This window comes from Camelus dromedarius, chromosome X (genome assembly GCF_036321535.1).
Source record: "Camelus dromedarius isolate mCamDro1 chromosome X, mCamDro1.pat, whole genome shotgun sequence".
In the NCBI taxonomy this organism is placed as follows: Eukaryota; Metazoa; Chordata; class Mammalia; order Artiodactyla; family Camelidae; genus Camelus; species Camelus dromedarius.
Genome location: NC_087472.1, coordinates 80497161 through 80519105, shown reverse-complemented (window position 1 = coordinate 80519105; position 21945 = coordinate 80497161). Strand labels below are relative to the sequence as shown.

Here is a 21945-nt window from a genome sequence, read left to right as displayed (position 1 = left end):
TACGGTCATATATTTTCCCCTTCATTTCTACACTTTTTTGTCTTTCAAAATACACAGATGTGTGTGAGCGCATATACACAGAGATGCATGTGTATCACCTTTTCTCTGATAACCGGTGAACTTCCCACTGTCTTTTCCAACTGGATCCCATTCCTAGGAAGATGTCCATCCTTTGTTCCTCTGATTTCAGAAGGGTGCTCTTAGCTGCACTGTTTTCAGCCTTTCTCAGCTGGATGCACCCTTTTCAGGCATTCCCATGATTCTTAACACCAATGCATGATTCACAACACAATGATTCACAGCACAATGTGTGTCTCTCTGTTCTCCCCTATGAAATTCTTTTATATGCAAATGTATACAATTTACAAGACATGGGCAAAAGCTGACCATAAAGTAATACGAATGCAGAGAAATGCCAATTTCTAATAAAAAATCTGTAGTAAATCCGTTAAGAAACGCTGGGGAAGAAATCATTCTTTCTGTTCTTTGGACAACCTTGCAAAGAGAGATTACTGCTAGCAGAATATGGCTTACCTGAATGTATTATAATCTACCATCTTCGTGTGCATACAATCCGCAGCTGTAAATACCTGCTTGAGCTCTCTGGATTTTGATTCTTCTTCCTTTACTTTTTGTAGGGCAAGTTCAATGTTGCTGAAAGGAAACTGGAAGGGCGAAAAGAAAGGAAAGATACTTAAGATAGGGAGCCCAATCTTTCTGATGGCCAGCAAAGCAACCTCACACTGTGAACCTGAACTTGGCTGGGTCTATCTTTCCATAGAGACCAACACAGAGAAGACATGACTAGGTTTGCATGACTTCAGCTAAGGCTTTAGGACAACGAGTGACATTAGCACAGAACCAGATCCAAGGGACAATGAGCCACACAAATCAGAAAAGAACTCCCTGTTTCCACCTCAGCCTCCTCCCTTTAACCCCTATATGTTGGGAGATCCTAATGGAGAGAATGGGGACTCAAAGTTGAATAATGGGACCTCCATTTTCTCTAGCTCTTTAGAGTGAGCCCACAGGAACTGCTGGCCACCAGGCGATGCACCGAACAGAGCAAGGCTGGGTGTCAAAGGTCTTACACACACTGCAGGCCCCTTAATGCAACCCTCCAGGCAGCCTCTAGTTCCTCTGTCCTCTACTGTGATTTGGTTTTTGACTCTATAAGAAAACTTATTCAATCCAGTAAAGCATAAGGCTGTAAATAATTACAGCAAAGAGCTAAAAAAGGAGAAGACTAAATAGGAAAATAAAAACATTGAGGGTAACTTAGCATAAAGCTCCCTGTCTTCCACCAGGGGGTTTGGTACCTATTGCAGCCCCCCATTCCCTCCCTTTTTTGCATTTCCTTTCATCTATTTCCATGATAGGATCTCGTAGGTCTTTTGAAAAGACTCCTCAGACTGATACTAACCTTTCTCTGCTTAGAGTGTCCTTGTTAAGGGTGGTTTTAAAATAATGCAGTTTTCACTTGGGATGCTGATACCAGATAACGTCCTACCCTGCTTTTATCTTTCTAAAAGGAGAAAAGCCCTTTGTGTCGTGTGTTGTGTGTGTGTATACATATATACATTTTCTGTTAAAGTACAGGTTTGCCCTGTGTTTGAAAATGGAGCTCTAATTTATAATAGCTATTGTAAATCATACACTGACTGGGTTTGCTATGGGTCACATAGAGCTAAGCACTTAGCACATAATCACATCAAGTCTTCATAGCAACTCTCTGAAATAGGCACTGTTGTTACTTCCACTTTAAGGAAGAGGAAAGTGAAGCTCAGGGAAGAAACGTGACTAAGGCTCCTCAGCTCATAAGAAGTCCGGTTTCCTAGCCAAGCCTGCTGGTCTCCAGAAATCTAACTGCCCTATTATGGAGCCTCTCACCTGAATTCAGGGCTTTTGAAGAGCTCCCAGGTCATGGTTTTACGCTAACCCAAGTTCCTAACGCTGCTAAATGGAGAGATGGTGTGGTGGCCCCAGAGGGTGCCCAGGGCTGCCATCGAGAGAGACCAGACAGAGAGGAGCGCTGTTAGCTGACAGCCCCCAGCTGCCGTACCTTCGGGATCAGTGCAGCTGAATTTCAGAGATCCTCCAGGGGACACACTCACCCCAGACTGTTCCCATCCAATTACTGAGCACGGAGGTGGCACTGGAACTGGGCCACTCCTGCCTGACCTGAGACTTCTCTGCTACAGTCTGTCTTCCCATCCTGCCCTCCTTCCTTCCCTCTCCTTTCTCAGGGGTCAGACCTCCATCTCAGTCTCCTCACCCGCTCCTGCTCCCTCTCCCTTTATCCTTCATTCACATTTCCCCCAATACATCTCTTGCGTGTCTAATTGTGTCTTGGTAGCTGCTTCTCAGAGGACCCAAACTGGAACGGGTAATGTGATACACAGAGAGACTGATCTTAGCAACTCACCCCTGAGCATTTTATATATAAATGAAATGGAATTAGCACTGTGTATGTGTATATAGATAGACAGATAGATAGATTAGATTAGATAGATAGATAATTGACACATAAATATAATTTACAAGCAGACTTTTAAAATTGTTTCTAGATAGATTTTTTCAGTATTAGGCAATGGTTCTGTAATATACACGTCTGCACACCGAACTAGTCCACTTAGAATCAAGACTGTCCACGTGTTATTTTTACTGAACAGCACTGCTATAACAGTCTTCTTAGTAACAGTACCCATCTGCCATCTTATTTCAAATGAAAACACTCTTTGAGCTCACTGTTGCCAATTTGTCCTTGAAGTCTCATTTAGGCCTCAGGTGGCTCCTCTTATGTGAAGTTGCAACCCCAGCAACTATCAGGTTCCCTTGGGGTTTCTGTTTGTTCAGGTCTTGGCCTTCTCGGCAGGCCTCTGCCAATTAACTGGGATGGCACAGTGTGTGGCACCAGATTGTCTTCCTTTCCGATAGTTGCTGAATTTCTTTCTGAAAACATTGTCAGCGTCAGCAGAAAACCCAGGAAACTTGATTCAACCCTAGGCCTGCCTCCTGCCTGTGCCTGGCATCCGTGATGCTGGGCGGCGGAGAACCCAGCACGTAAACAGAGTAGACCGGGCCCTGGCCTCTGGGACGCAGGACCTGTGGCCAAGTCGTGCGGATCCATTATTCATACCCACATGTGTGAATGCACAATGTAAATGTAAAACTGGAGGCAAGAGGAAGAAGAAAAGGCCTAGAGCAAGAAAAACACAGACTGCAGAGTGCAGAGACGCAAGTCAAGAATTAATTATACAAAGTGAGTTCACCTTATCCGAATTCTCCTCCATGTACTTTAAGGTGTACTCATCGGCATTGAGCAAAAGAAACATGTAGCCATTCACGTTCACTTTGGCGCCAATATACAACTCCTCAGCCTTGATGTATTCCGACAGTTCACTTTTAAAGACTTCTTGTCCAGGCTTCTTAACACGACTTCTTTTCAAGAACATCCCACCCGTAAACCCTATAGGAAAAGAGACAAATTAATGAGTCGACTCTGTTCTCCAAAGACTCAGACAACTTGCCTTCAGAGTGACTTCAGGCTCAAACACAGACCATACAACTTAGCTATGAACTCACACTGCCTACAGTACTTAAGGGAAGAGTGAGGCAGTGGGTAAAGAAATGTGACTTCCTAGGTGAGTGCGTAAAGAAAAAAAGCGGTGTGCCATTCCAGCCTCTCCTTTCCTCGCTCTACTCCCTTCCCAATCCCAACACTTAAATAAACACTTAGCAAGTACTGGCGATACATCCAGCAGCATCCTGGGAATTGGGACATCAGGAACAGCTTTAGGGCGTGTCCGAACTGTACCAGGTAGAAAATTTCTCACCTGAGCTGATTTCCACCTATTTGACACACGGATGAAATGTAAGATGCCCCATTTCTGGAAAGGACCTTACTTAATTGTTTGAAGATAACTGTGGGAGTTCCTCTCTTTTTTTCTACAGGTGAAATCTCTCTGCTTCTTTGAGCAATGCCTCATTTTTCTTACTCTCCAGAATTCTCACCATTTTATCTGCTCTTTTCTGGGCATTATTTGGTTTTTGACCTCCTGGAAAGCAGTGAGCAGAGTTGAACACGGGAGTCCAGTATCTTCCAACTGATACTGAACTGAAATCTTCAAACCTATGAATACAACCTGAGGTCAGATGAGCATTTGGGATCAGCTTCATCACACTCCTACCACGTTCAGAAACCAGCAGTGCTGGAAAGACAGAGACCTGGTAGCCAAATTGAACTGGAGTCCATCCTGGCTGTGTCGCTTGCTTGCTGGATGCTCTTTGGGAGTTATTTCATCTCTCTGAACCTCTCTGCATTCTCACTGGTAAATGGGAATAATATTTGTGGGGGGGCCATGAAGATGTGCTTCTTAGATTGTCTGCTGTGGGGAACATAGTTGATTGTTAGGTTCTGAATTCTATCGCCAGATTTGTGCTGAGGTCACGCTTTTCACAGGCGGCTGCCAACGTGTGACTGAGCAAGGCAGGGATACTAAGGCAGGCCCATGGTGACTTTGGCTCCAGGACTCCCAGTCAGCCTTGCCAAAGCTTTCTTAGAGTTTCACTGCAGTCTAAGACCTTCCCCTTTTGTCCTTTCCTCTGTCTTTCAGAGGAGTCCCACATGTACTGCTGTCTGCCGACTCTCCTGGCCTCTTCTGGCTCCTGCCATGTTTTCCCTCACCAGCATTTCCCCTAATAAATCTCTTGCACATTTAATCTCATCGTGGGGTTTGCCTCTTGGAGGACCTGGACTAACACAAAACTTAACCTCATAAAGGTCTGAGAAGGATAACAGTAGGTACTCCATCGGGACTGCTATTACTACTAGCAAGCTTGCAGCTGACTGCCATCACCCGTTCTGTTTTATGAATGCTGCAATGTGTTTAGCCGCATCGTCCCCATTCTAAATGTACAGAGTTGATTTTTCTTGACCTTTAGGAGCGTGACTTTTTTATTCGTCCTTATCTGATTTCATATTTTAAGATTTGATCCATTATTCAAATCACTGTGGAGCCTTAGTTACACAAATTATTCATTATTCATTGGTGCGCTGACCGGCTCATACCAGCCTGTAAGGGCTGACTGTTAAATTTTCAGGGATTTTTGCAAGTCAGTTGTTAAACTGTTGGTTGCTTGAAATTGGCCACGATTTCGGTATTTACATCACAGAAATTGACAAATGGTACAAGACAGGGCTTTTAAAATTTTTTAAGAGAGCCAGTTAAACAGCATACCCCTGATTATTCTTCCCAAACGTGTGTCTTCAGCACAGATAAAAGTTTTAAACATGCTGGGACAAAGAACAGAGCCCTACAGCTCCATCATTTGTAAGTCAAAATCAATGGCTCTCTTCAGCCATGGCCACCATATCAGTGCACTGCACAGGGGCACTCCCTGGGACTGGGAGCTGGAACCTTGGCAGCCTCAACAGACAGAAAAGCCAGAGGGAAATAGACTCTGAAGATTAAATTTGTTAATCTGGGATTCTTGTCTTAAGAGCTAAACAAAAATTGTGTAAGTGGTACTCTCAAGAAAACAGATTTCTTCTTGTCTTGCTGGCTGTGAGTGGAACTGGTGGTAGCTGGACCATGATTTTGCAGCCCTTGGATTCCACAGAGGTGCCTTGGAGGCCACAGAGGAAGTGGGGATAGTGTCATAAGGAGGTGTCCCAAGCCCCCCAGTCCTGAGCCAACCACAACTGTTCCTCTTTTATCATTTTATATGTCTGGGCTCCCATTTAAGAGATCTTTGTAAAATGAACTTTAGTGGTTAAAATAAAAAATGAAAGCCACTATCTTAGATCATCTAGGCTATAAAAATCAGATCACAGTCCCTAACTTTCAACATGAAGAGACAGTTAACTGTTCTGAGGAAATTGCTACAAAAGGTGACGTCTCTTACCTGAATTCCTCTCTATGGGTTCAAACACTGAAATTGCATCATCACTGAGAAAATAGGAAATAATAAACAGCCTTTCCATATCAGCACATTTTTGTGTAATTAGTTTTGCAAAAAACCGGAGCCTGTTGCTTATGTTGCCATAGCTAAATGGAAGAAAAATGAGGATTATAACATTATATAAGTAATCTTCCACACATTATGCATGTAACAACAACAACAAAAACCCTGCAAAAGGTATGCTCTGGTTTTTTTAAATTGAGGTATAATTGACACATAACATTAGATTAGCTTCCAGTGTATAACACAATGATTTGATATTTGTATATATTGTGAGATGATCACCATAATCAGTCTAGTTAACATCCATCACCACACCTAATTACAAAAATGTTTTTCTCATGATGGTAACTTTTAAGATCTACTCTCTTAGCAACTTTGAAATACGTACTACAGCATTATTGACTATCACCATCATGCTGTACATCACATCCCCATGACTTATATATTTTATAACTAGAAATTTGCACCTTTGACCCCCTTCATCCATTTTACCCACTTCCCATCCCCCAGGTGTGCTATGGTTTTAAGACAGTAGCATAAACTCTCGGAGGCTGAAAAAGTTCAACCATCTTCTTATTAAGGCTCTAAATCTATAATGCAAAGGTATTTTCTCAGTTGATTAAAATATTACTTATCGTTTCGATATCCAGGGTAACACACTGGGAAAATGTACCCACAACAAATGTCATAAACGCACTGCTCAAATCATCTGCATGAAATGGTTGCTCCCTACTCATTAAGCTGGTCAACAATCATACCAATCGTGTCAGCAAGAAAAAATTTTGAAAATTTAAAAATTAAAAAAATGTTTTAAAAAATTACCTTTCCCCTTTCAAATGCTATATTAAATATGATAGACCTCCCCTTTCACAACACTTGTCACTCATACTGTTAAGTCGCCGTTACAAGTCTGTTTTCTGAAGGCAAGGACCACATGTTATTAATCGCTGTCTAACATTAACACTTTTTACATTCTAAGTACTCAATAAATGTTTGTACAAAGTTGTTAAAAAATCTGTATAGATTGGATTTTGCACTTAGAATTCTATGCATGAATAGAATGGTCTAGTAGACTGAAGATGAGATCAAATTCTAGAATCAAAAGTTCCCCAAATCAATTGCCTGGTCATTGAAGAAATTAATTTATGGTCTGTCAGCAGAAGCCAGTCTGTGGATATCAGCTAGTGAAAGGTGGACTGCATGGCAAATACGAAATCCTTTGGGAGGTCTTTGATAATCAAAATCATTGTCCCAAGGAGGCACAGAGTAAAATAAACCATGTACTTCGGCCCTTCCCTGTCACAACTCTACGTAGGGAGGTCCTTGCTTTTAGATTCTCCTATGTTCAAATTCATTCTCTCCTTTGTGGTCACAGTGATTTAAAAAGGAACAAAAAAGCTTATTTCTGATCTGCAGAGGCAAACGGTGCTTTCCTCCACCCCTTTCTCTGACTGTCCAATGAAGCCGGGCTGAAAGAGCATGGCGCCATGATTCCCAGCTGGAGGCCTCAAGTGAAATGGAAAGTAACAATTTGGAAGGCTAGCCCCAGGACAGCTCAAGTAAAACAGCCAGATCTCCAGAGCTATTTTCTTAGTCCCTAGTTTCCCAGGCTTCAGACAGACATCACACTGCATGGCGGGGGGGGGGGGGGGGGGGGGAGCCGCTATATCTTGTCAACCATATTCCCTGGTATATAATTGGATTTATAAGTAACAAACAGATTTGGTAACCCCTCTCTCATGAAAGACCCATAACTTTTACAGATGCTTCAAATATCACTGAAACAACTGAATGAGGTCTAATGTCAGGCCAAATGCATACTGCTGCAAATTTCGTTTCTTAAAACTTTTATAAATTTGTAAGTGTGTACGTTAAGTGTGGATTTCTCATGTTTAATACATCTTTTTGTCACCTAAGTCTAGTTTTCTAGAGAGCTTATCAATCAGGAATGTAATCTACTCAAACAAAATCTTTAGACCAGTAGTTCACAAACTTTATTGTGTATGAAAGTCACCTGGGGAGCTTGTTAAATATACGGAACCCAGAGTCCTACCCCCAGAGATATGGAATCAGTAGTTTAGCTTGCATCTCCAGAATCCTGCATTTTTAATAAGCTCCCCAGGAGATTCTGGTGAACTTATCCCCAGAACACACTTTGAAAAACACTTGCAAGTATCTTCAGATTATTTCCTTGACTAATAAGCTAATTATTAAACTTCTCTAAACAACTCTTTTTATCACAATACTCCCAGCACTCAAAAAAACTTGAACGTTTTCCCTGCTTCCGATCATACCACCTATACTGCTCAATCTGGCTTTCTGGGCCATCAACAGTCAGGTTCAAATACATACACAGACAGCTATTTGTCATGACTACCTACAATACACACCCTAGTCAAGTCACACAGGCCACTTCATTTAGTGCCCCACACTGTGCTTGTTTCTACTTCCAGGTCTTCACTTGGTGTCATCCCCTCTCCCAGGGTACACCCTCATCTTTTTCTATGCCTGCCCAGAGTCCTGTCCATCCATCTGGGCCCCCATCAGTAGAGCTCACCATGGCTGCCCACTCAGCTGACCTCCTATTCACGCCTTCTGCACCAACCGTTATCTACGGCACCCAACTTAGCATGCATAGACTTTGTATTATTGGTTGGCTTTTTTTTAAAATGTGTTTCTTCCCACTGTCTCAAAACAAATGACAAATTCCCAGGTCCAGCAGCTACGTCTTAATTTTTTTCTACACACAGCCTGGAGTTATCTATAATCACTGTCTTGAATTCTTCTCCCATTCACTCTTAAATCCATTTCCATTAGGTTTGCTCTCCCTAAACTACTCTTGTCAAGGTCAACAATGATCTCCACAATGCCAATTCCAATGGTTCATTTTTGTGTCTAACTTCACCAATCAGCAGCACTTGGTACAAACGATCACTCCTTCTTCCGTGACACTCTCGCTTCACTTGGCTTCCAGGATCCTATATTCTCTTGGTTTTCCTCCTACCTCCTTGCTTGCTCCTTTTCACTCTCCTCTGCTGGTTCCTCCTTGTTTCCTCAAGCTCTTAATTTGGGATGTCCCAGGGATAACAAGGAATAACCTGGTCACCCACTTCTCTGTGTATACTCACTCCTTTGGTGATTTCTTCTAGTCTCACGCTTTCAATACTAGCTACATGCTGATGATTTCCAAAGTTCTATCTCTAGCTCAGACCTCTCTCTCGAACCCCAGACTCATTTATCCAGTTGGCAACTCAGTATCATCACTAGATAACTAATAGACATCTCAAACTTAACTTGTTCCAAAACAACTTCTGTTCTTGCCCCAAACCTACTCTAACTACAGTCTTTCCATCTCAGTAGATGGCAACTCCATCTTTCTAGCTGGAGAAACCTTGGGAGTCATTACCTCTTCCTTCACATGTCATATCCAATCTGCCAGGAAATCCTATTGAATCAACCTTCCAAATATTTCCAGAATCTGCCATTTCTCATCACTTCCATGGCACTCTCCCAGATAGAGCCATCATAACTTCTCCTGGACTACTGCAGTAGCCTCCTGACTCGTCTTTACTTCCACCATTGCCCTTCTACAGTCTACTTTCACCAATGCATCTGGAGTGATTCTTTTACTATGTAAATCAGATCAAGTCACTCCTCTGCTCAAATCTCCCAATGGCTCCTCTCATCCCTTAAAGTCAAAAGAATCCTTACAATGGTCTGCAAGGCCCTATGAGATCTGATCACCCAGGACCTCTCTTAATCTGTCTATTCTGCCCATTACTCATCTTTTGTATCCATGTTGACCTCCTGCCTGCTCCCTGTGCATCCCAAGCCTGCTCCTTGCTCAGGGCCTTTACACTGACTGTTCCTTCTGCCTAGAACATGTTTCCTCTCCTCACTAAGGTCCATCCAGACCATACTGTTTAAAATGGAAAACAGGGGTGATCCTCAGTCCCACACTCCAAGCTCCCCTTTATTCTTTTCATAGCAACTTACTACCTTCTTTATTTTTCCATAGTACTTTAATACCTTTTATATACTACAGAATGTACTTCTGTATTTTCTTTATTGTTTATTTTCTGCCTTCTCCAGCTAGAATGTAAGTTCTATGAGGGCAGGGCTTTGTGTCTGCTTTGTTCACTGACGTATGCCAAGCCCCAAGATCAGTGTTCGGCACATAGCAGGTACTCATTTGTTGACTAAGAAAATGAATGGCTCACCCAGGGCTACAGACTTACTGAAAACCTTAAAGACAGCCATAATATTATGGTTAGAAGAGGTGTGAAGGTTTATTTTTATTGAGGGGAAAAACTTTTTTAAAGGGGAAATAACTGAAGGAGACAGCAGATGGACAATATCTGAAATAAGTCAGAGGTTAAGATTAAATGAATTTTTAGATGCTATGTGATTACGAATAACACAAGTCTGGGATAACTGTCTCTTCTGTCATTCATTAAGAGCTAAAAGGGAGAATGTTCATTCTATTTACTCATTTATTCATCATTCCTTCTCTTATTGGACAAAATACTGATTGAACCCAAGTATACAGCCAGCACTGCTCTAACTGTGAGAGAAGCAATAAAGCCAGTCCCTGCCCTCAAGGAGCTCTTGCTCTAGATATAAACAAGTAACTGGTCCACACTGTGTTAAGTACAGGTTCTGTGGCAAGAAAGGTGAACTCCAGGAGTCAGGCTTCCCTGGGTTCAAATCCTAGTTCAACTAAAGATTAGCTGTGTGAGCTTGGGCACACTGTATAGCCTCTCTGAGCCTCAGTTTCCTCATGTGAAGAATGGGTACAATAATAGTATCTACTTTATGAGGTTGTTTTGAGGATTAAATGAGACCGAGTATTGTAAAGTAGTTAGCACACCATAAACACAAATTGCTTTTTATTAGTAATATTACTATTATTAGAGGTGTGATCAGCAGAGGATTGTGAGCACATGGAGGACAAAGTAACTAATTCAGCCAGGTGCAGCAAGAAAGATATTATTATGCAGGTTCTCCCAAATCAGACTAGACAATCTGCCCAGCAGGCCACCAGTGAATTTTTCCCCAGACAATAAAGGTCCTCATTCCATCAAAAACCTCATATGCTTAAATTTGAAACTATCTCCTCCAACGACTCACAGTAGATCACCATTAACCTCATGTAACAGTGAGCACCCAGGAAAAACTTTTAACAGCAATATACATAATCAACACATGTCACGTAGTATTGCACGTCTCAATTCACGGTTTATTTATTTGCATTTAGAAACTATTCTTTGTATGCTTTGTGAGCATCATCTTCCTTAGGTTCTCACGCTTTTAAAACCTTGGGTTATTCAAACTCATGTGTAAGTCTCCAGCTGAATGTGCCAGTTTCCATGGAAACAAGGTCACTGTGTGGGAGGAGCTTGAGGGAGTTGTATTCCTGGCACAGAACGAGCAGCGGACAGAAAGAAAAGAAATTAGAGGCATTCGTGCCTCTACCACCGTCCTCCAGCCACAACAGCATGACCAGAACGTAGAATGCTGTCTACAGTCAGTGCTCTGTGGGCAAGTTGACGTGGTGCAGACAGAAAGAGAGACTAAGACAATTACCCACAAGGAACCGTTTTCCCCCTGGGTTCCAGAAGCAACATCCTAGATCATGTTTCATCTTGTTTACTTATAAGAAAATTTCCCTCTCCTTTTACAATAGGGACATTCTTCCTGCCCGCCTCCTTCGGGTGGCTGCCCTTAAAAACAGCAGTTAGTGAAAAGTAGCCACCAAAAGTCCTGCCCTCGAATCTCGCTGTAAACACTGCTCTCTCTAAGGGAACATGGAGTATGAGTTTGTGTCCCTCTTCTGTGATCAAAAGCAGTGGTTCTCAAACCCTGGTGCCCATCATGGAACCGCCCCCTGGAAGGCTTGTTAAAACACAGGACCGGGCCCCACCCCCAGAGAGTCTGCCTCTGGAGGTCAGGGGCAAGGCACAAGAATTTGTATTTCCAACCAGTATGAGGACCCCACTTTGAGTAGCATCAACTCTGCAACTTAAAGACAAAACTCCCAAGTCCTTAAAAACAAAAGGTTATTTCTTAAAAGACAAGGGACAGCATGTCACGGCAAAGGTAGCCTTTTAGACGTTCTGTACAATTCTGAACATATTTTCACCATTTTTACAATTTACAGCAAAACTATCCTCTGTACTTCAAAATATTCTACCACAGCATGTGATGCCATTCAGTTTGATCAGATTCAGGATGCTGCCCTGTTCTCCTCTCCTGCTCTTACTACATGTTCCCTTTTATCATCTTCCTCCACAGGTTCTCCTGACCCATTATTTCGCTCATGCAGGGCTTCAACGTTTAGCCCACATCCTATTCAAGCATCTGCAACATTTTCCCACCACTCTTCCCCATCAGCTTCTTTCTCCACGGCCTGCTTTCCCTGCAGAAGCAAAAAACAGCCCTGAGCAGTGCCCACATCTATCTATACACATGACTCAGGGGTACATCTTTCCTCATATATCTTAGGAACACTTTGGAAAGTCCATCTTTTGAAATTATAGTCCACCATGTGAGCAATCTATGGCTACTGAATTCAACCAAACCTCTCAAAGTAAAACCACAGTAATTACCAAATAACATTCTAAAAAACACTTAGAAATCACAAAAGCTACTATCCCAGGGGTAGGTAAACTGTATACAGCCTCTGGGCCCCAATACATTCCGCCACTTGCTTTTGTATGGCCTGTGAGCTAAGGATAGTCTGCACATTTTCAAAAGATTGAAAACAATCAAAAGAAGAGTATTTTGTGATACGTAAAAATTATATGAAATTCAAATGTCGATGTCTATAAACAAGTTTTACTGGAATGTAGTTACACATTTGTTTACCAACTGTGGCTGCTTTCATGCTACAACGGCAGAGCTAAGTGGTTGTGACAGAGGCCGTGTGGCCTGCAAAGCCAAAAATATTTACTATCTGACTCTTTCGGAAAAAGTTTGTTGACCTCTAATCTACATCATTTCCTAGGGACCACATCTTGAGAAGAGATGTATATGGAAAGGCATATATATATGCATATACATGGAAAGGCAATATAAAATTGGGGATAAGATGGCTTGAAGGGTTTCCAGGTGACACATTAAGATAACCACTCAATGTGAGCATGTGGAGAATCGAGAACCCTTCTGCTCTATTGGTGGGAATGTAAAGTGGTGTAACCACTATAGAAAACAGTATAGCACCTCCTCAAAAAATTAAAAATAGAACTACCATATGATCCAGCAATTCTACTTATGGATATATATGCAAAAGAAATGAAAGCACTATTCCAAAAAGATATCAGTACCCCCATGTTCACTGCAGCATTATTTGCAATAGCTAAGACAGGGAAACAATCAAAGTATCCATTGACAGATAAATGGATAAAGAAACAGAGATATATATATATATATATATCTATATCTATCTCATACATACACACACATGCACACAACGGAGTATTATTCAACCATAAAAAAGGGAAATCCTGCCATTTGAGACAACATGGATGGACCTTGAGGGCATTATGCTAAGTAAAATAAGTCAGACAAAGACAAGTATTGCATGATCTCACTTATGTGTAGAATCTAAAAAAAAAAAAAAAAACCAAACTCATAAAAATAGACATCAGATTCATGGTTGCCAGGTGCTGGGGTGGGGAGGTTGGCGGGAATTGGGTAAAGGGGATCAAGAGGTACAAACTTTCAGCTATAAGATAAATAAGTTCTGGGAACGTAACACACAACATGATGACTACAGTCAATAATACTGTATTATATATTTGAAAGTTTCTAAGAGAGTAAATCTTAGAAGTTCTCATCACAAGAAAAAAAATTCTAACTATGTGAGGTGATGGATCTTAACTAATTTTACTGTGGTGATCATTTTTCGATATATATATATCAAAGCATCATGCTGTACATTTTAAACTTATAACTTGACAAACATTGTATGTCAATTTTTTCTCAATGAAGCTGGAAGAAAATAAATAAAATAAGCATTGAAGAACCTGTTAATACTTATATATTAATCAACTTCATTAAAAAGCTATATAACATGTCCCTGGACTTGAAGTGAGATAAATTAAGTATCATCTGTTTTGTCATGAGGACAGTATTATAAACCCCGAACACATCTGGGAAAGATCAGACTCAAATAATGGTTCCCTCAAGCACCTGTCTTTTTCCATGAACTTCTTGAAGTCCCTCTGATGAGGTGTGGGCATGAGGCCTATGCAGGAGCGGAGAGAATCCTCTTCAGAACCAAAGCCGGTATAAGGTGGAAATTTCCTTTCTATTTTTGGAGGAGATGGGGCCTTGCATGAAATCGAGGTAAAGTTCTCTACAACAAAACAAAGGCAAATGAGACATCAATATTTTTTTTTTGCCCTGATTATGGCTGTTTTGAAAGGTTTGTTATGTTTTCAAGATGAACATGGAGATCTTTTTGGACTATTTTAAACTCTTTCAAACAAAACACAGCGAAATCCTGTGAGGGCAGGTTTCAATCATGTTTACAAAAACCACAGAACTCACTCAATAATCGCCAATGGTTCAAAAGAAAGAAAAAAAAAAAAAAAGGAACTGTCTGTGTCGAATAAGTAAACATTTATCTTTTGTCATCACATCCCCGTTTTAGAACAGTTTTTGTTTTTCCCTGATTTTTCCAATGATATGAAAATTCGAACTTGGAACTTTACACCACCCATTCCATATTTTAACCTGTAATGTAGCCCTGTGCTATCTTTAGTCAACACTCACTAATCAAATTCCTTTCCAAACAGGACTGACTTCTGACTTTTTTTGCCTTTACCTTCCCCATCTGAGGGCACCTCCTCCTGTGCCCACTTTTTAAGCCCTCTCCCTTCCTCCAACTCAACTCCAGGCCCTGGCACTTTACTATTCAGTTAAAAAAACAGAACAAAACTTCTCACCAGCCACTGCTCCAGGCTGCTCTTGTTACTGGCCAAAGAAAGACTGCAACTGAACTGAAATGTGACGGAGCCACAAAACAGATAAGTAAATATAAATAAATAAATAAATAAAACCCAAACCAAAAAAACAGAACTTTTAAAACAGCCACTGCCTACTCTCTCAATGGGAGTGGTAAGTGGTTAGTACTGTGGACTTCCTTTATTCATTTATCATCTGTGAGAAAGGAGAGATGGAGAAAGAGCTGGAGACACAGCCTGGGTGAGGTACTCATCTCTGAGAAGCAAGTGCGCGCTCCAGAGCAGGTAACACATTGACTCAGTAGATCCCAGTCACCTGTGTGTATCCCGGCACAAATAGCAAAGATGATGCCAGGATCTTTTGTAAAACAAAACGAAACAAAGCAACAAAACAACCCACGGAATCTAATTTCTACTTCTTCCCGTATGTTGAGTATCTCATAGGTGTTCCCATTTGTGACTGAATGGAGTTTTACATAAGCAAAGATTTCCTTTTCCATTGCCAAAGTTCTAATAGAAGCAAGAGTACAGGTTGAGTGCACGTCTCTCTAACTGAAAATGTGCATCAATTTGTCCTCCAAGGCAACCGCAGTCTTAAAACTGAGGGATTTTTTTTTTCATACAGATTAATCAAAAGGCTAAGGGTTTGAGGCTCTTTCTACCTCTGATTTGAAAATGTTTTCAACCTTCCCATTCCTTAGACTTCCTAACAGCCTTTGTGTGAAATCCCCGCAAGCATAATCACCAAAAGAGTATTGTTCCAGCCTAACAGAAAGTGCTTACAGAAGACATACTGGCAAAAAGGATGCCATCAACTATTTCTCACTGGCTCGGGGAAAGGGGACAGCCAGACTGCTGGTATGGAAGTGACTAGGGAGCCTCTCTTATTGCTATTTTTGGAGCAATTAAAGAGAAGCTTTGGTAATAAAGAGGAAAGTTCACATCTTGGAATTAGGCAGAACTGCAGCAGACCCTATCATTGTGAGCTGTTACATGAAACACACCACTAACTGGTACCTTCATTTCAGAGAAAGGACCATACGGACAGCAGGGAGAGCGCAACGTGATTATTAGAAAATCGGGGCATGATCAGTTTCTCCTAACAGGGGACATATCCATACAACTTTATATACTAATCTAAGTAGTCTAACCAAAAGAGGACACATATTGAATCTCAAAGTAATTAAGACTGCATTCTATACCTCCACCCACCCCAAATTACAGGTTTTATAACACAGTGTTGTTTTCTCAACTACATAATTTTTGCAACAGATTTAAGTAACAAAAGAATCAATTTAGAGCTTTCCTCTGCACCCACAGTGCCATCTAGTGTATAAATGCCGAGAACTGTTCCACTCCACCATGCCTGATTTTTGTAACACCACAATCTTTTTTGGATATCCTGACTCAAGATCTCATTTCTCTGGGTAATTGCATATATTCACAGTGGTCTGGATTCGTACCTGAATAAGTTTCCTGTCTCTGGTTTTCCATCAGCCCAGCATCCTGCAGGTTTCAGGTATTAACAAAAATATCTGATGAAAAAGTATACATTTTTTTTTTCACAAAGCATCTTCTCAAATATCTTCTTACACTGACACTCTGCTGGATCCTGAGACACAACTGTCTTTCAAACAGTCTGATTCCTCTAATTCCAGGAGATTTGTAAAAACATATATATTGAAAGTCCATCCACAATTGACTAGATTCCAACAAATTTACAGAGAGGTGATAGATCTTTAAAAGGTTAAGTCTTAATACTCCTTCCCAGTGATTTACTATTCACCATCTCAGTTGGAACGATGCTGGGAAAAGCCTTTAATTATCTCAATGTTCATCTCTGATGTTCTAGCAACGCAGATATGAACCCAGGTTTGGGGAGGCCTGAAGCTTATATAATTTGGGAGAAGCTCTTCAAGACCAAGAATGCCAAATAATTAAGACAAAATGAGGCCCAGGGCCTTGGAATTGGGGCCCCTGCAAAGAAAGAACCCTAGAGCTTAAGCTTAATTAACTTTAAGGTAAATCCACCTCTGCTTGTACCCAATACCCAGGTCAAATGAGTTTGGTGGGACGTTCATTTTGGGGTCAAATAATTAGTGAATCACATCATTTTCTAGCTGTAGCTAGAAACCCCTTAGAAATCATTCATCCCCTTAGAAATCCCATTAGAAATCTAATCCTCAACCCTCTTTACTTCATAGGAGAGGTTAAAAAAAAAAAAAAGAAAAGGCCAAATTGTTAGGTCCATCAAGGCCATGTGGTGAGACCAGAAGCAAATTCTACCCCTGTCCCTGCACCGTGGGATGGCTGATTTGCTCAAATGATCATTAAACTCTCATCTTGGATGCTCTGCTGCTTCTAGTTCAGAGAGGGCCAGAAATGACTCTACAAAATTAGAGGTGCTTTAAGTTTCTTGCTCATCCTTAATGTCAGTACAGCCTAATAAGTATTCAAAGACAATGGGAATGAATGGTCTTGTTACTAGTTTGGGTGTCTCAGCCACTAAGAATCGATGCTAAGTCCTCCTACAGACAAAGAATAACCTAAGACAGGAATTCTAGGTAAGAATGGTTTACATTCAAATCCCTGTCCTTTCAGTGAAAGAAACACCTGCTAGAGCCCCTGGAGCCTTTTCCAACCTTCATGCTACAGGAAAGTCCGACAGGCCTCCATCTGCCAGTCCGAACTCATGCACGTGAAATAATGAGGGAGTGACAAGCTCGAGCCCAGCAGGCCAGCCGGGGCTAGCGGGATAGCCAGGCTGCCTACGGGGGGAGTCACACTGGATTGTTTTGTGGAAGAACTGACCTCCTCTTTAAAATCCTGAGATGCACAAAAGAATCTCATCTTTTTAGGAGTCAGATTGGGTTTTACACGGGGCTACATAGATCTCTTGGAATTCTATCAAGCCCTCTGCTTCTCCATAAATAGAAAGCTTACTCATGCACCTTTCTTGGGACCAGAGCCAACTCCTTCTCTTAGCCCGTCTGCCACTTTTTTCTCCCCCAAAACATGTTGGGGCATTAGGTAAGGGAAGGTACTAAAGCACCAAGGCTGCACACTGCATTCGAAATCGCCCTCTGGCTTCCTCTCGGGGAGGGCTTTTGCTGTGTGGTTGGCAGCTGTCGGCTCCTTCCTATGGTGCTGCAGAGTGGAGACGCCAGGTATTCTGCTGACCACAGTCATTGACAAGGAATGAAACGTGACTACAATGATTGCCAGGACTTTGTTCTGGTTTGGGCTTCAAGGATACCGAAATATAATGTATAGAATGTAGTCAGTCTTACGAATTTTTAGAACCAGAAGAATTACAAACAAAATTAAAATGTCAGAAGTACCTATCTAAGTAACACGAAGTGTAATAATTTAACATTACCAAAAAGTCAGAAAAAGTAAATGTGAAGATTCACTCCCATCCTCCCTGAATCATGGATATAATTTCCAGTCATTAGCTACATTAAGTAAACTGTTGTTACTCAAGAAATGTTGTGTCATTATAGTGTCTGTTAAATGGGATATTTTAATATATGTTATGAGAAATATAAAAAGTCAGCATGACCATAAAATGCATCATAATTTTGCATTTGCATAATTTTCTGTTTAAATGCATAATGCTCATGCTATATTAGCTTTAAAGGCACACATGACTTTTTTTTTTTTACATAATACAGTAAGTCTATAGGGTGAACAAAAGAAGTGAGCAGGAAGAAATTAAGCACTAGAGCTCAACTGAAGTGGACCACAGGGCACCTGAAGCTGACACATTTGCCGAGGACCACTAGATCTAGAGCGCACCAGTGAATTTACTCTGCCTCTGAAAGCCCCCTACAAACCCAGGGAGTGACTAGCAATGTACCATGTCTCTCCCGCACTATGTTTATTTTCCCAGGTGCAAACTTTATATTCTCAAAATCAAGCTGACAAACAAATATCAACCAAATGTTGGACTTTATATTTAAAGGATCATATGATATTTTGGAACCTTTATCACATCCTTTGTATTAGGGTCACCTTTTAGTAGGACACAGGTAGATGTTTCAGTGACTTACAATATATATACAACTATATATTATATAATATATACATATATTCTCTGCTCATTATATATATATATAATTTTTTTCAAATTTTCAAGTCTACACTGAAGACTTGTTGATTCTAAACAGGCATTTACATTTATTAAAGACCAAATTATCCTTCCCAACCATCTAACGGTCACTGGCAGCTTCTCTACAGCAGCCACCACCTGCACAGTCCTGGCTGCCTTTGCCCTCAGCCCCAAAAACAAATATGCCCCATGGTGTCCACTAAAGAGGACTAATTTTATGAAATAATACAAGAAGAGGCTACCAATTTGGCCCCGTGGGCCCACACATTTGGACTAAGCTGGCATGCAGAGGTGGTGGAACTAATTCTCTTAATGAACCGAAGAGTGACACAAAGTCTTTTTCATTCCAACCCCTTTGTGTGCTCTGTGTGCCTTCTCCCACAATATAGATTCCCAAGAGGCCAGGAATACTATGCAGTAGGGACACCGAGACACGTAAGGTGAGCCTCGTCTCATCCCAGAGACAAAGCACCTTGTCTTCTAGGAGGTTGTGATCACTTAGGGAAGTGTGCTCATATGAATATTCCAAGGTTCAGAGAGGACTATGGGAGTCAGTCTCCCACACCCAAGCTCTAAATCCCAATCTGGGAGGTCAGCAACTTCCACCATCCCCACTTAGCCAAGTACTGGCAGGCACGTGGAGTCTGGGGCAGAGAGCCGAGGAAGAGGACAGAGCTGGCTGGCAGGTTTCACAAACGGAGAGGTTTGTTTTTCAGGTTTCACATCAGATCCTCCAGCTGCTTCTACAACTCATAACACCGTGTAACATAACTGTAGGTCTCTGCTCCCCTTCCAGCCTAGAAAGTCCTCACACAGCTCCGTAGCTCCTAAGTCTACTGCAATGACCTCTGTCCAGTAGCTGCTGAATAGATCACCAGTTTTCATTCTGAACTGGACTAACCTGATCTGAATGGAATTGATAGCTAAGCAGAGAGAAGCTGGAAACCTGTCTGAGCCTCACCAGGAAAGGTCGAGCAAACTGGCACCAGAGAATCCCCCAAGAGAACTCAAGTAAGTATATTCACCGTGGTAAGCAAGAATTCAGTGAAAAGAAAAGCATTTAGATTTCCATTTCAATGGCTTGACCAAAGCATGTACCCATACTCTAGTGAGGCAGAGAGCTACCAAGGAAAACAGAAGCCTTTGGCATCAGGCGGACAAGTTCAAGTCTTGACTCACCCTTTACTTGCTGAGTGACCTTTGACAAGTAAGCCCCTTTGAAGCCATGGTTTTCTCACCTCTAAAGTGGGGATAATGAGCCTACCCTTCTAGAATTGTTTGTCAGGAATAAATAAGACAATAAATGCCCGGTAGTTAGCAAATAACTCAATAAATGGTAACTCTTATGAGCTTAGCATCTGAAACTCAAAAAAGTACAATCAATCCTAACTAGGGAACAAAGATTCTAAGTTTTAAATATTACTTTCTAATTGACAGATGTATCACTTACCAATTCCATATTTAGTCTTATAATAAGTCTTCGTGAATTTGTCACAGTCACAGAGGAGCACTTTCCTTCCCCACACGTTGATGGTGGTTCCTATGGACAGGTCACTATCTTTGTAAAACTCTTGCTCTAATTTTTCTAGCTAAGAAAACAAAAGAACATGACATTGGCACCAGAGACCCTCCAGAGACCTTGGCACTCCCTCCCAAAGGAAAAAAGATAATTAAAAAAAATTATATCATTTATAAGCAAATTTCTTAAATCAAAAGACAACCACTCAATATTAACATTTTAAAACATTCTTTAAGCTACATAGTGCTACCAAATGGCAATTCAATGCATATATTTATATGTGCACTTGAGCATGTTTATTACTGATAAACAGCAGTATCACACACACATTTACACATTCATTGATTTCATTCACAATCAATCTCCCAGGAGAAGGATATGTAACTCACCCTCCTTTCTAGGTTCCAGGGAAGTCACATTGGCAACAGTAATAAAATGTGAGGGTCCTTACCTTGCATTTATCCAGCAGGTATCTGTACACTCGGTTCACTGAATAGCCACCATACATATTGAGAACTGTTTGATCTGCTAACTGGCCTGGTTGATAGACTCCAGGGGGGCCATACTGGAAGATAAAAACCAAGTCAAGATGTGGGGGATGACCGTTAAACACAAGCATTGTCCTAGACACAGCAATGAGGCAACAGAGAGAAAAAAAAGGGATCCAAATTGGAAAAGAAAAGGTAAAATTGTCAATATATGCAGATGACATGATACTATACATAGAAAACTCTAAAAGGTCCACACAAAAACTACTAGAACTAATCAAAGAATTCAGTAAGGTAGCAGGTTACAAGAATAACGTACAAAAATCAGTTACATTTCTTTACACTAACGATGAGTCAACAGGAAAAGAAAGTAAAGAAACAATCCCCTTTAAAATAGCACCCAAAGTAATAAAATACCTAGGAATAAATCTAACCAGGGAGGTGAAAGACTCATACACAGAAAACTATAAACCACTGATTAAGGAAATTAAAGAAGACTTTAAAAAATGGAAAGATACCCCATGTTCCTGGATTGGAAGAATCAATATTGTTAAAATGGTCATGCTGCCCAAGGCAATCTACAGATTTAATGCAATCCCTATCAAATTACCCAGGACATATTTCACAGAACTAGAACAAATCATAATAAAATTTATATGGAATCACAAAAGACCTAGAATTGCCAAAGCATTACTGAAGAAAAAGAAAGAGGCTGGAGGAATAACTCTCCCAGACTTCAGACAATACTATAGAGCTATAGTCATCAAGACAGCATGGTATTGGTACAAAAACAGACATACAGACCAATGGAACAGAACAGAGAGCCCAGAAATGAACCCACAAACTTTTGGTCAACTAATCTTCGACAAAGGACGCAAGAATATACACTGG

At 41.1% G+C, this 21945-nt stretch overlaps 1 protein-coding gene across 1 annotated transcript in view; it reads right to left on the bottom strand.

Annotated features, from left to right (window-relative positions):
• The window catches only part of EFHC2 (EF-hand domain containing 2), a 169087-nt gene that overhangs the window by 68153 nt on the left and 78989 nt on the right, over positions 1-21945 (bottom strand). The window contains exons 6-11 of the mRNA XM_031445394.2: positions 21018-21131; positions 20498-20636; positions 14161-14326; positions 5908-6050; positions 3273-3469; positions 535-665 (exon numbers count right to left, since the gene is read on the bottom strand). Of these exons, the coding sequence (XP_031301254.1) occupies positions 535-665; positions 3273-3469; positions 5908-6050; positions 14161-14326; positions 20498-20636; positions 21018-21131 (890 nt within the window). The remainder of the gene's footprint in view (positions 1-534; positions 666-3272; positions 3470-5907; positions 6051-14160; positions 14327-20497; positions 20637-21017; positions 21132-21945) is intronic.